Consider the following 14819-nt stretch of genomic DNA (forward strand, 5'->3'; position numbering starts at 1 on the left):
TAGAGGTGTACCTATGATGAAAATTACTGACCTCTGTCATCATTTTAAGTGGGAGAACTTGCACAATCGGTGGCTGACTAAATACTTTTTTGCCCTACTGTATATTGCAATACATTCAGCCAGACGATGTTAGCGATTTATTTTTTAGACTGAAATTATTTTAGGAAAATTCAATAAACAGTCCAAACTGATGCCCAACATGTTTAACATGAGGTATCTGAACCATAATAGAAAGATTTACAATTCAGTGGTGGAAACAAAACCCATTGCATACCACTACCAACTAGCGGTCGACGTCTGAATTGCTCCAAAAGAAAAGAAAAGACACAAATGTTTGCATGTACGTTCTTCCAAAAATTAGATACACGGCTTTTGATTTTCGATATATCCCAGGAATAAATACCGCAAGTTCGCAACATATAGCCATACCAATATTTTCTTACATCCCTAGTCTGAAGGGTATTTTAAACAGACAAGTCCAAAAACTGAGCTGACACATTAGCTCTCCGTGGCTAACATCTTTTACTAAATATTGTCAGTAACACACTAGGTTCAATGAGTGAGTTGTTGCGGTTGAACACCACCAAGGAAACGAGTGAGAGCTTTTACGTTTGTGCATAGACGTGCTGATTGTAGAGAATTAATGCCGTGGGTCTCCACAGTGGTTCTCGTAGTGTCTTCTGGAACAATATGAAATCAAAGCATTACGCTCTAAGCACGCTGCAGAGAAGAAGTGTGGAGCGCTAGACAAGGAATGTCAGAACAAATTAAAAGCTTTTTCCACTCTGCACCTCTTTTTTTCCAGTCTCTCTCCTCCTTCGCCTCTCACTCCATATCTCTTTTGTGACTTGGTGAAGCCATCTCCTATCATCTGCTCTCTTCTTGACCATGCCTTCTCCATGTTTCTCCTCTTGTCTATTTTTCTCTCTCTGCTGGACTTAAGATGGAGGGGCTCATTTGCACAGAGCTCATAGTTAATTAGGCTTGGCCTCTTCACACAGGAGAGCAGGAGCTAAAGCCAGTAGGGAGGACAGAAATGGAAGTCCAGAGCTGCTGCTGTCAATCTATTATGGGCTTGCTGCTGACATTGTTGGAAACCATTCATTTACTTAAAAATAACGTTAAAGAGTAACTGAACCCCAAAATGACTTTTTTTTGCTTATAAACTGTATATCTGGGTCTTTACAAATGCAATCTTTCTGTTTCCGTGCATTTTTGACATGTTCGTGTAAACTTGATTAAATCAAGAATCTAGGTCTAAAAACATCTTAGTGCTGCCCCCTGTGGCAGAACAGCAGCTACTGCATTTTAAACTTGTGATTGACTGGGGCTCGTACAAGTTCACGTCATCGGTACAGTCTCCTCCCCCGCCCTCCCAGGATGGAAAATCCCCACACTTGGCCATGCCACTCTGTGCCTCCTGGCAACGTCCACTTTCATAGCATTTTTCAGATCTTGACTAGTTACATTTTCTGATAGCATGCAGTCCCTCTAAGTTTTAGTTTAGTGCAAAACCTTAGCAAGATTCTTGTTAGATTATATTAATAGAAACATAGTGTATATACAGGTGCTGGCCAGTAAATTAGAATATCATCAAAAGGTTGAAAATATTTCAGTAATTCCATTCAAAACGTGAAACTTGTACATTATATTCATGCAATGCACACAGACCAATGTATTTCCGATGTTTATTACGTTTAATTTTGATATTTATAGGTGACAACCAATGAAAACATCAAATCTGGTATCTCAGAAAATTAGAATATTCTAAAGGCCAATGAAAAAATGTTTGTTTCTCTAATGTTGGCCAACTGAAAAGAATGAACATGAAAAGAATGTGCATGTATAGCACTCAATACTTAGTCGGGGCTCCTTTTGCCTCAATAACTGCAGTAATGCGGCGTGGCATGGACTCGATCAGTCTGTGGCACTGCTCAGGTGTTATGAGAGCCCAGGTTGCTCTGATAGTCGTCTTCAGCTCCTCTGCATTGTTGGGTCTAGCGTATTGCATCCTCCGCTTCACAATACCCCATAGATTTTCTATGGGGTTAAGGTCAGGCGAGTTTGCTGGCCAATCAAGGACAGGGATACCATGGTCCTTGAACCAGGTGCTGGTGGTTTTGGCACTGTGTGCAGGTGCCAAGTCCTGTTGAAAGGTGAAGTCTGCATCCCCATAAAGTTGGTCAGCAGCAGGAAGCATGAAGTGCTCTAAAACTTCCTGGTAGACGGCTGCATTGACCCTGGACCTCAGGAAACAGAGTGGGCCAACACCGGCAGATGACATGGCACCCCACACCATCACTGACGGTGGAAACTTTACACTGGACCTCATGCAACGTGGATTCTGTGCTTCTCCGCTCTTCCTCCAGACTCTGGGTCCTTGATTTCCAAAGGAAATGCAGAACTTGCTTTCATCAGAAAACATAACTTTGGACCACTCCGCATCAGTCCAGTCCTTTTTGTCCTTGGCCCAGGCGAGACGCTTCTTGCGCTGTTTCTTGTTCAAGAGTGGCTTGACACACGGAATGCGACACCTGAATCCCATGTCTTTCATGAGTCTCCTCGTGGTGGTTCTTGAAGCGCTGACTCCAGCTGCAGTCCACTCTTTGTGGATCTCCCCCACATTTTTGAATGGGTTTGTCGTCACAATTCTCTGCAGGGTGCGGTTATCCCTAGAGCTTGTACACTTTTTTCTACCACATTTTTTCCGTCCCTTCGCCTGTCTGTTAATGTGCTTGGACACAGAGCTCTGCGAACAGCCAGCTTCTTTAGCAATCACCTTTTGTGTCTTGCCCTCCTTGTGCAAGGTGTCAATGATTGTCTTTTGGACAGCTGTTAAGTCAGAAGTCTTCCCCATGATTGTGGTGCCTTCAAAACAAGACTGAGGGACCTTTTAAAGGCCTTTGCAGGTGTTTTGAGTAAATCAGCTGATTAGAGTGGCAGCAGGTGTCTTCTATATTCAGCCTTTTCAGAATATTCTAATTTTTTGAGATACCAAATTTGGAGTTTTCATTAGTTGTCACTTATGAATATCAAATTTAAATGTAATGAACATTGGAAATACATTGGTCTGTGTGCATTGCATGAATATAATGTACAAGTTTCACGTTTTGAATGGAATTACTGAAATATTTTCAACCTTTTGATGATATTCTAATTTACTGGCCAGCACCTGTATAGTGTTTTATATTTGTTTTATTTTTATTTTTCAGCAACTGTAAAGGTCCAGACACTTAACTAATTAACATCAAATTTTCAGCTGACTGCATTTGGATGACCATTTATTTTGACATTAATCTAAATGATTTGATTGCAAAGACAGATGCCACAGTGCTGCTGTGGACAGTGTGCGAATGTCTTAAAGATGCATTATGTAGAAATGAAGTAAAAATGACATCATGTGGTAAAATTTGGTTACTGCAACCATTTTAAACAGCTCTGGAGCTTTTTTTTGGCCGTCGTCAAATCATAATTGTTGGTGCTGCAGTATTAGCTCACAGGAGACACGGCACCCCCACACTCACTGGTGGCAAACAGTGGTTATGTCCCTCCTTCCTTTATTTTGAAAGGAGAAAAACTGACAATCCCTGCAGCCAGCTGGATATGAAATATGTTTCAGTAGAACCTTCCTTCCTAAATGACTGAAACATTAAACTCTTTTGTAGAGCTGAAACAACTAATCGATTTAATCGATTATAATCGATTATTAAAATAGTTAACAACTTTTTTAGTCATCGATTAGTTGTTTAATAATCATATTTTACCGCATAAAGAAAATCCCAAAAGAGTCTTTTGGGATTTTCTCACTATAAAATTCTCACTATATTCTTATATACTACACCTTTAAGTTCACCTCCTTTTCATCGGTAGATAAAACTTGTAGGCCTCATTGACTTTTCGGTAACATCCTTTGGTCAAAACACAACAGCCATCTGTTTATAATAGCCGTTCTAACAATGAAAAGCTGGTTGTTTGAATTTGCGATAAAAAGTTTTGTAAAATTACAAAAAATGTCAAATACTTTTTCTAATTTCCAGACAATGACAGCATTTAGCTTTCAGTTGTTAACGCTCTCCAAAAAATAAACAAAAAAACTGATAAAAAAAAAAAGAAATGAGCTTAAAAATATCAAACCTGTTTAGTAACAATGTAAAATACAACTTAAAATACAAACTTAGATGCTAAGCATTATTTCTGTGAAATGCAGTACAAAATATATTTATTTCAGTTCATATGAGTAATTTAGTTTTATTTTAGTGTGTCTTGCTTAAACGTTCAGCTGTATGAGACCTTTTCTACACAGTGAAGCGTAAGCCTCTTGCAGCTGTCGACAGTCATGCCATTTTGATATAAAACACCAGTGAAAACAAGTTAGACCCCCACGTCACCTGTTGGAAAATATGAGTGTTTGCTGAATGAGAAAACATCTGTTAGATGCAGTCGACAGTAAGCGTAAGTCAGATATATGTCTTTAGTAATGTGTTTGTGCTCTCAGCTGGCTTCATGTTACCCTTTAGATCTGGGGGACGCTGCAGTATAATGGAGATCTGCGTGGTCTCATCTCTGATTTGTGGTGAAAAATACCAACCCCCCTCGGCTCAACGGTGTGTACGTCCATTCAGTTCGAGAATCATTTCCTTTCCCTCCTTGCGCGTGACATAAAAAGGGAAAATCCCATTTCAGCTGTGACATTGTGCCTGCGTAGCAGAAACGTACAGAGACTATACATCAAAGCAAGGCAGACTGCACAGTGAGAGAAGGCAGGTTTAATGACAACAGAAGTCTGGAGTGATAATATAGAGCCGCTAAGAAGGAGTGTTGAAGTTATTATTCCGAGCGTGAAGCCTGCACCACATTTATCACACGGCAGAGCGGGAAATATGGAGCTGACGGTGTAATAGTCATTCCTCTCCACTCTGTGCTGGCAATTAATTCAGGCTTGTGTATAAGTGGCTGACCGATCTGTCAGTGCTGGACCTCTTAATGCATCCCTTCTCTTGGCAGGTTCCACATACAGCGTTCTGTCCACCATGCCATCTGACTCGGAAAGCAGCAGCTCTCTCAGCAGTGTTGGTATGTAGAAACATGAAAGTCCCAGCCATCACACTTCAACTATGCCATAGCAATGCTGAACTGATGTCTACCTTGCAAATTTCTGACTTGTGATGAGATGTTTACACTGACTGGAATGCAGAGGACAGGAAGTCGGAGATTTATTTGGCCTTTAAGCCCCACATTGTGAGCAATAACACTTGGCCAATTTCTCTCTCATTCTTCAAGGAAGTTAGCCATGTTTGCCTTTCCCTAGCTTTGACAAAGGTCCAAATGACTCAGCTGTGTTACATAAACCTCTGTGAGGTCCAAAAGTTGAGTCAAAGATGCATATAATCCCCAAGACTTCCTGCCGTGGGTGTTCTTTTGAAGAAAACGACCCAATATGTGACTCCATCAGAAATGTGTTTTTAATACAATCTGACTACTTGGCAAAGTGTCAAAGAGTCTCAATAAAGAAAGGATTACCTTGTTACTACAGTGGAAAATACTCACCAATGTATTTAATATTCTATTTTTGCTACAATCAAAAGAAAAATCCTAGAAAACAGCAGCAAGTTCCTTTTGTGCTACAGATTTTTAAAAATGTGTTGTTCAAGCTCTCAGTAACGCACTCGTTTTTACAGGTTCGCCTGTTAATGGAGAAGCATCTTCCCCTCCCCCAGCCATTAATGACAACCGGCACACCAGTGACAACCTGGACACCATCTTATTGCAGCTCCGCCAGGTGACCAGGGAGCGGGATGAGCTCCGCAAGCGTCTGGCCTTGGCATCGCCTGGGACCACCTTCGATGACTGCAGGTGCAAATGTTGGCCTGTTTCACTTAAATTTTGTTGTCGTCTATTTAAATCAAAGCACTGTGCCCTTGAATCGGTTGTTTTAAGAGCTGCGTAGCTTGATCTGGAATGTATTCGCTGTTAAAATCACTATGGTCACGGTGTCAGCGTGGCATTTTGCTGCAAGTAAGAAAAAATCAGAAAGTCGATGCTTACGTTTGTGCCTAGTGGTTGATATCATCCATATTTAGTCAGACATTTTGTTCAGATATTTAAAATTCTTTCATGCATAAATATTTCACCTTGATTTGAGTTATCAGCCAAGGCTGGGTAGAAGTTTGAGTCCTTGCTGCTTTTTCATCTTCAGGCCAAATCCCAAAGCCAGCCATGACTATGAGCGTCTGAAAACTCAGTGCATGAGGGCCATGGCAGATCTGCAGTGTCTCCAGAACCAACACACCAAAACACTAAAGCGCTGTGAGGAGGCTGTGAAGGAGGCTGACTTCTACCAGTAAGTGCTTCTCCTTTTACTATCTTGCACCTGTTCTCGTCTCCCTTGTGATGAACTCTTCGCTCTCACTGTTTGCCTGTATTATTAGTGAGTGCAGACCATCTGAATTACACATGAAAGCAAGAGTGATTGCGTGATTCCACTCATTACTGAAAAATGCAGATTGTGTCACATGCCACCCACTGCTTTTCAGCATACAAATAATGAAGTTTTATTGCATTGTTTTATGGCATTTGTAACAAATACTGGCGTGGAGCGTCCATTAGCCTAATTGAAGGAGCAACCCTTAAAGCTAGAGCCAGATTTCACTTTGCAAGGGCACTGGCTCTACGGAAAAACCTGCACGCTTTTAAAAGCATGGAAATGAAGGCTTTTATGTGAGCGAATCATTCTCCTAATAGCCTGTGAGTTGAGGTAAGATTTCTGGAGCATGGAGGCAGAGATTAATTTCCAAAATAAGTAAAATAAGAATATTGTATGATGAATTAGCACATAACCATATAGCTGAAATGTACTCCGTAATTTTATTTGTATAGAAATAGTATTTTTATGATCAATTGTAATTATGCCAGATTTAAATAACAAAAACATGACAATAAACATTCTTCTCCATAAATTAAGTCATGAAGTTCCAAAAGTATGTTTTCATGGTTTAAATTAGAGGTGTGTTTTGGCAAGAATCTGGCAATACGATGTGTGTGTGTGTGTGTGTGTGTGTGTGTGTGTGTGTGTGTGTGTGTGTGTGTGTGTGTATGTATATATATATATATATTGTGTATAAAATCACACAATACGAGATGATACAATATACTAGCCTGGCCTGCCAGACTCCTCCAGTGTTTAATTCTGCACAGATAAAGGCTCAAGGAAGTCTCCTATTCAATTAACCCAATCCCCTGAGAATTTTAACTGAGCCAATCAGCGCTGAGTAGCATACGTCACACACTGTACCGCTGAGTTTGTCGAACATGGTGACTGAAGCAGAGTTCGCTGCGGCTCTTTCCTCTGTTCTAAATGACTTGGACACGTCTTTACAACAACAACAAGTAGAAGCGCTAAAAGCCTTTCTCGTAAAGGAAGATGTTTGCGCTGTCGCCGGTCACCATTTTTGACTACAGCTAAAAAACTACAGCGCCAGTAGGCATTTCCGTCTTTTTCCTGATTGGTTATTTTTGAGCTGGCTAGTCCCGCCTCTCATGTGCTGCTCTGCCTGTAACCAGACTAGTTCTCTGTGTAGAATTAAACAGAGGACGAGTCTAACAGACCAGGCTACAAATGAAATGCCATAAATGTTTGCATAAAAATGGTCAATAAAGAAATCAAAATGCTGCTTTTAAATATTGATTCTGTAATGAATTAGATTACAGGTTATTTAATAAGCCATAAGGCGTGGTTTTCCATAGGAAATATGAAATCCACCTTACGGATCTGTGAGGTTATTTAAACCAGAAGATTGGAACTTTTTATTGCAGGGATTCGATAACCGCTTCTTATTCACTCAGAGACAACAGGAGAGAGAGAGTCAAGTTTAAAAGTTAAGAATTTTATTACTAACAAATTGAACTAGACTGACTTTAAAACTAAATGTATGGTGTAACTAATGCGGATGAGACGGTGAATGGATGACGTGTGATGTTAATCAGAACCGGCAAATCTGAAGAAGCGATTAGTTCTGACGGGAACTGAAGGTGATGTCTTCGCGTTAAGCTTTGGTTAGGAGATTCATAAACACATGAGACACCATTTGCCGGTCTACCTACCCTTCGTGGAAGTCCCCGTCTAGATCAGGAATATCGAGGTCCAGCTTGACCTTCTCTGGAACCGAGCCGGTAGGAAAAGCAGCGGTTCCGATCAGTCCAGTCTGTGAGTTACTTCCGGGTGCACGACAGTTTGTTGGCGTCTGGTGAGACCCAAGCCTGGGTCTTGATGGTTCAGCTTTTATTCTGAAAGGAACTGTTGCAGCAGTTGGAACAGCAACAAATTTTTCAGCTTTTCGTTGGTTCTTTTGGTTGAAGAGTATAGATCAGGATTGGTCACTCCGTCACTTTCTCTGGAACGCCTTGAACTGGCGTTAGAGCTGACGTGGCAAAGTTTTATACTTCGGGTGTTTTGGTTTATTGTCGAATGAAAAATCACCAAACACCATCAAAACCACGCCTCCGTCAGATCTGTAAGATTCTGATTGGATCAGTGAAAGTAACGTGTCATGTCTTTTAACGCTACGTGAAATCAGTCCTGTTGGAACATTTAAAGTCATAGTACCTTTATATTCTATAGGATTATAAAAAAAGAAATTAATATTTTGATTTCACAGATCGGTCACATCTTATTTATTGACTAACACTTTGATGGACTAGCTTTATTAAGATGGAGTTCTTTGATTAATTAAAAGAAAAGAGTTCATTCTTCTGTTGAGCTGAAAATAAGCAGGTTAGAAGGAATGCATGAGACCTTCAGACCATATCTCATGCAGACTAGTCCTGTACAGAGGAGGAAAAAAAACTGTCATTCCGTTACAATTCAGTAACATAACATGAAATCATGTGATTAGTGTAACAATTTTTATTTTTAATCCCTAGTTTAAATGTCTACAAAACGCTCTGTGTTTACTTTGATGTGCGTTTGTCCTCCTAGCATGCTGCACAGCCGCGCCTTGGGCGACCAGGGCCAGCTGAAGGAAGAGATGGAAACACTCAGGAGGGACAGCGCCCAACTCGTCCGAGAGCACAACCACCTGAAGCAGAATTGTGAGGAGCTCAAGCGACTGCACAGTCAAGACCAAAAAGAGTTGTCAGACCTTCGACTTCAGCAACAGCAGGTGCAAGTGAATATGAGTGTTTGCTGGTGCTATTTAGATTACATTTTATTACTAGGGTGAATATTGTTTTTATGAGCTAAGATTTTATACGTATTTTTCAACCCTTTTTGTCCTGTTTGTTGCTTTGAAATCGTAGTCCTAAATAGCACACCGGTGTTGTGACTGGTGCTGTATTACACTGAAGTTGTGTCTCACACGGCGCCCACGGGGACACTGCAGTAGTTATAAGCACAGGGCAGCAAAGCAGAGAGGGAGAGATGCACCCAGAGCATTTCTGAAAAGGGCAAGCACAAAAGAAAAGGGCTTGGCTTTGGCAAAGGGCACACTGACCCAAAGCATGTAGCTGCAAGATCAGTGTATATACGCTATATGTTGCAGAGCTGAGGTCAATACAGCCCTCGGGTCACGGCAGCTCTCAGAGGAATAGGGAAGACTATCAGCAAGAGCTGCAGGAGAGTTACAGAATTATTAATGTAGTCTGAAGGTCAAAGACTGTAGATAAACAGCTTTTTTTCATAAGCTGGCCATTTCAATTTCAGATGTAGAAATATGTTTAAAATGATGAAACAAAATTTCATTCACTTCAAAAATGCAACCCTATAATGTACAGTAACGCCATCTGCTGCTAACATAAGGGACAACAAATACAAACAATTTGGACACTCTGAAAGCTTGGTTATGGGAAATGTATTCACTTTTTTGTTGTCTGCATCAGGTAATGAGAGAAAAAGGCTCATCAGAGGTGTTAAATAAGCTATATGAAACAACGATGGACAAGCTGGAGGGTGTGAAGAAGGACTACGATGCCCTGAGCAAGCGCTACAGTGAGAAGGTGGCCAGTCATAACACAGACCTGAGCCGCCTGGAGCAGGCAGAGGAGGAGAACCGGAGGCTGCAGAAGCAGATGGATGCTGTACTGAAACAGAGAGACTCAGCCATGCATTACCAGCAGCAGTACTCTACCTCTGTGAGGAGGTAAGGCCACACACTCACCTGGCAGACAATATGATGGAGAAGTGGGAAGGGTGTGGTTTGTTAAACGGAGGTTTGATGCAACAGAACCAAACTTGTAGTGGTCAAACAGCAGCCCTCAGTGTAGTCTGATATGACCATTTTATGCTCTCGTTTTCACTCGCTGCTCATTTAGGTTTGACTCGGTGCAGCAGGAGCTGAACAAGTCCTCGGCTCAGAACAAGGAGCTACAGAGAGAAATGGAGCGACTGCAGGCGGAGGTGAGGCGCTACAAGAACCTGCAGCTGAAGACAGCGAAGGATTGCGAGAAGTTCAAGGAGGAGAGGGACTCCGTGTTCAGCGAGTATCGTCTCATCATGAGCGAGAGGGACCAGGTGATCAAGGAGCTGGACAAGTTGCAGACTGAACTGGAGGCAGCAGAAGCCCGACTGAAGAACACGTCATCAGAGAGGGTTGTAGCCAGTGAGGAGCTGGAGGCACTCAGACAGGTATCAGAACGGTCTCGACTGCACATCTCAGCTGTGAGGGAGGTTACTGATCTGTTATTAAAACACAGTGTTTTGGATAATACTTGTCAGTAATAATCAGCAGAATATTAATGACAAATGTCTGAAGCAATGCAAAACCAGTTTTCATCTCATGACTTTCTCTCTTGCTCATTTTCTTAAATTTGCAGTTTTCTGTACAATATTTTTTTTGTCTGTTCTATAAATGACTTTGTGTTGAGACGTCCTTGTTTCTTCCCGGCTAACGTTGTTCTTGTGCAGGAGCTGAACTCGTCCCTGGTGGACCGCGACAGGGCCATCTGTGAGAGGAACGAGCTACTGGAGAAGTACTGCCACGAAGTGAAGGACAAAGCAGAAGCCCAGAAGGAGCTGAGCCAGGCCTGCAAAGACATCGAGATGGTCCGGGAGGAGAGAGACGTGGCCCGAAAGGAGAGGACGGAGGCCATCGTTCAAAGGGATCAGCTCCTCCGAGAATACTATCAGGCCAGACAAGTAAATATGCAACGCTCCCCTGAAAAATCACTGAAAGTATCTGTTGATTTCTTTATGGTTCATTTTTTTGACCTCTTCTGTTATCTCTGTCGTTACTTATAAATCAAAGTCTTTACTAAGTTAGCCAAGCACAGATTGCCAGGTAGAGATAAATCACATAAGTGGAGTGTTTCTGGATCACTGATCTGTTTCATCTGATAGTAACTTCTTCAGTGGTTAAACAGGTGCTCAATCAAGACATTTAAATAGAAAACAAAACCACCTAGATACAAAACTTGTTTCTATGATGCTGTTAGAAACAAGACTCCGCTACCCTGGACATGGAGCGAGCCAATAAGGAGATCGAGGTGCTAAGGAAGCAGTACGAGGCCATGTCCCAGGAACTGAAGGAGGCCACACAGGAAGCTGAGGTGGCCAAATGTCGAAGGGACTGGGCCTTCCAAGAGAGGGACAAAATAGTAGCAGAGAGGGAGAGCATAAGGTCAGTATGTGCTATCTGAATCCTACACACTGTGGTGTGCACACACACACACACACACACACACACACACACACACACACACACACACACACACACAACGCTTTTTTTTGATCATTTTCGCACCATCTGCTTTGTGTCCCTCCCCAGGACTCTGTGCGACAACTTACGGCGAGAAAGGGACCGGGCAGTCAGCGACCTGGCTGACGCGCTGCGTAACTTGGACGACATGAGGAAACAGAAGAACGACACACTGCGAGAGCTGAAAGAGCTAAAGTCAGTCTCCACTTTCAGGGCCTTTGTTGTGCTGTTAGGGTGCAGAGCATATGTTTGAGAAAGCTCCCAGTTTCCCTCCATCTCCTTCATGCCTTTCTCCTGTGCTGCATTGGGCTCTGAGCCGTTATGGAGCTCGGTTGTTTTTTGGCAACACTTCCATTTACCCAGATTAAAGTTTAATCCCGGAAAGCATTAGTGTTTTGAGCACACATAAACATTTTATCTCCCACTGGCTCTGATTCTCAGTTTTATACCGTGTGTGAAACCTCCATCTGCTGGCCAAAGTGTGTACGACGACCATTAGGCTGATTTTAGAAGCTTTATTTTATCATCACGACTACAACCAGTGGTGTTTATGTAGCTTGTTTGTGTTTTCTGTAGATTACATTCTGCAGTGACTTTGCAAGTTCCTCTTTCGTCTTTAAGGGATGCCATACCTTTGGGGCTTGAATGTCACTACAGCCCTGTAGGCAGGCCTCAGTAGGACACCATACATCTTACTGACAAAGACTGTGAAGAGCACTCTACTTTTAGTGTTCTTCTGATATAAATAAATATTGCATCTCCTAGTCCATGAAGGACAGTGGGATATTTTAAACTTGAAGCCTTATTTAACACACTTTCAAGCATCTATTATTTTACGTAGCCTATTGCATTCAGTTGGAAAATGAGCTGTTTTTCTGAAATAATGAGATAATTATAAAAAATGTCCCTCTTCTGTGTTTTAATGAGAGGGTGTTCTGAGCCTGTAGGCAAAGAGGAACTCAAACACATCCTGTTTTTTGAGATTTTACAACTTTACTTTGCTTTGGGATGAGACGCTGGGAAATACTGTTGTCTCTAAACTATGTGGATGAGATGATTATTATTAGTTTGTCCACTTTGCTCAGACGCCAGAGAGATTTGTACCTGTTCAAGAGTACAGCCCCATCGGCTCTTCTATCCAAAGTAGTGTGCACATTCCTTTCCTCTATAATTCTGTCTTAGGAGAATGGTTGAGCGATACTCAAGGACTGGGACAGTTTATGCTGTTTATTCAGAAAAACAGAGCTTTTAAAAAATTCAGCCGAATGCAATACATTTCTGAAAAATCTTATCAGTTTGCTTTTGTAGTCTGAATGTGCGTGAGCAACCTTTAACTCTGTCCTCCTTTTTAAGGGAAAAGATTGAGAGCCAGCTGGAGAAGGAGGCCCGGTTCTGTCAGTTAATGGCTCACAGTTCTCATGACTCTGCCATCGACACCGACTCCCTGGAGTGGGAGACGGAGGTGGTGGAGTTTGAGAAGGACCGGGTAAGAACGGGACTCGAGGAGGTGATGTATTCTCCCTACGTTTATTTTTTCTCTGAATGAATTAACTTTGACGCCTTTGTCTTCATAGGATGACATGGATTTGAAAGCGCTTGGGTTTGACATTGCTGAGGGGGTAAATGATCCATATTTACCTGGAGATTGTGGGATATTTGTTACAAGGGTGGATAAAGGAAGTATTGCAGATGGAAGGTTAAGGTATGAACTTCCTGTCCTTTTTTCTAGATGAAGAGTTTTTTTCCCACCTGAACTCATTGTTTGTTCTTTTTTTGTATGTCAGAGTGAATGATTGGTTATTGAAGATTAATGATGTGGACTTGACCAACAAGGACAGGAAGCAGGTGGTGAAGGCTGTCCTCAATGGAGGAGGATTGATCAACATGGTGGTACGAAGGAGGAAATCTCTGGGTGGGAGGATGGCCACTCCTGTTCACATCAACCTGACGGGCCATAAAGGTCTCTCAGGGTTCAATTATTCATTCCATTTGTTTTCTACAGCTTTTGGTCTTATGTTATTTTATATTTAACATTTTGTGATCCTTTTTACCTCTCTTTGTAACCAGATTGTGGTATTGGTCTGGAAAGTGGGCTGTTTGTCACTGCCATTGTCCAGGGGAGTCCTGCAGCCAGGGAGGGCTCTCTCACAGTTGGAGACAGACTGATTGCTGTGAGTTGTTTTCTACCACTATAAAATTCTGTTTTAGCACTTCTGTTCTCCACGTCTGCAGTTAGCTCAGACTCGCTCCGCTTTTTAATCCAGACATTGATCCATTCCAGTATCCACACTCTCAACCAGATAAGGCGAGATTTAGTCAAGCAAGTGAAGCAGAAGGAGGAAAGACTCCACCTTTTTTAAATCCCCCCCAAATCTGCTGCTCTAGAGTTTAGGTCGAGCCGACTGTGGAAGTGTGGTTGTAGTTTACCCTCATGTAAAAAAAACAGGGAGAGAAGTGTCAGAAGGCTCTAAAAGGGGTGGAAACATGACCCTGTACGCAGCATTAAGCGATCAGTGGCTTCAAACCATTTTTGGTTTAAACTTAATTTGGAAAACCAAGCATTCCTTCTAAGTCAATTGAGCAAAGCGCTTCAGTGTCCTGCAAAACCTAGGCTATGTTCACACTGCAGGCAAAGCGCATCAAATCCGCCATTTTTCCCCACATGCGACCCATATCTGATTTTTTTATGACGGTCTGAACCGCACAGATCTGAATTATTTCAAATGCGATCTGTGTCACTTGAATATGTCATGTAAACACATATTTGATGTTTCTGAAAGTGACTGCAGTCTGAACGGTCATGTCGTGTTAAATCCGTCTCCTACGCCAGTGGTTCCTAACCTGGGGGGTCCCGACCCCCACAAGGGGGCGCCAAAGCCTCTCACTGGGTCGCCAGGACCTCTCCACTTTAAGGGGTTAAAACTTCATTTATTACTTGTTTATAGCCTACATTTTGCTCACATTTTTTTTTTCATGCGTGAAAAGTTTACTGATATTAAGACAGGAAATAATTAGTACAGAAAAAGTAACACACTTTTAAGAACATTTTGCTCAGCTCACTGTTTTATTTTCAAGTGTCAAAAGTTCATTACAGATAGGAATGGTTGATCAATCACAGCCTTTACAGTAAAT

The 14819-nt window shown here is 42.0% G+C and overlaps 1 protein-coding gene across 2 annotated transcripts in view; it reads left to right on the forward strand.

Annotated features, from left to right (window-relative positions):
• dlg5a (discs, large homolog 5a (Drosophila)) overlaps nt 1-14819 on the forward strand; it is a 59250-nt gene that overhangs the window by 21714 nt on the left and 22717 nt on the right. For both annotated transcript variants that reach the window (XM_015944930.3, XM_015944931.3), the window contains exons 2-14: nt 5005-5073; nt 5679-5853; nt 6197-6340; nt 8975-9158; nt 9874-10133; nt 10306-10618; nt 10898-11128; nt 11425-11609; nt 11757-11882; nt 13041-13173; nt 13262-13389; nt 13472-13647; nt 13755-13858. In XM_015944930.3, coding sequence (XP_015800416.3) covers nt 5005-5073; nt 5679-5853; nt 6197-6340; nt 8975-9158; nt 9874-10133; nt 10306-10618; nt 10898-11128; nt 11425-11609; nt 11757-11882; nt 13041-13173; nt 13262-13389; nt 13472-13647; nt 13755-13858 — 2228 coding nt within the window. The remainder of the gene's footprint in view (nt 1-5004; nt 5074-5678; nt 5854-6196; nt 6341-8974; nt 9159-9873; nt 10134-10305; nt 10619-10897; nt 11129-11424; nt 11610-11756; nt 11883-13040; nt 13174-13261; nt 13390-13471; nt 13648-13754; nt 13859-14819) is intronic.

Source organism: Nothobranchius furzeri, chromosome 12 (genome assembly GCF_043380555.1).
Source record: "Nothobranchius furzeri strain GRZ-AD chromosome 12, NfurGRZ-RIMD1, whole genome shotgun sequence".
In the NCBI taxonomy this organism is placed as follows: Eukaryota; Metazoa; Chordata; class Actinopteri; order Cyprinodontiformes; family Nothobranchiidae; genus Nothobranchius; species Nothobranchius furzeri.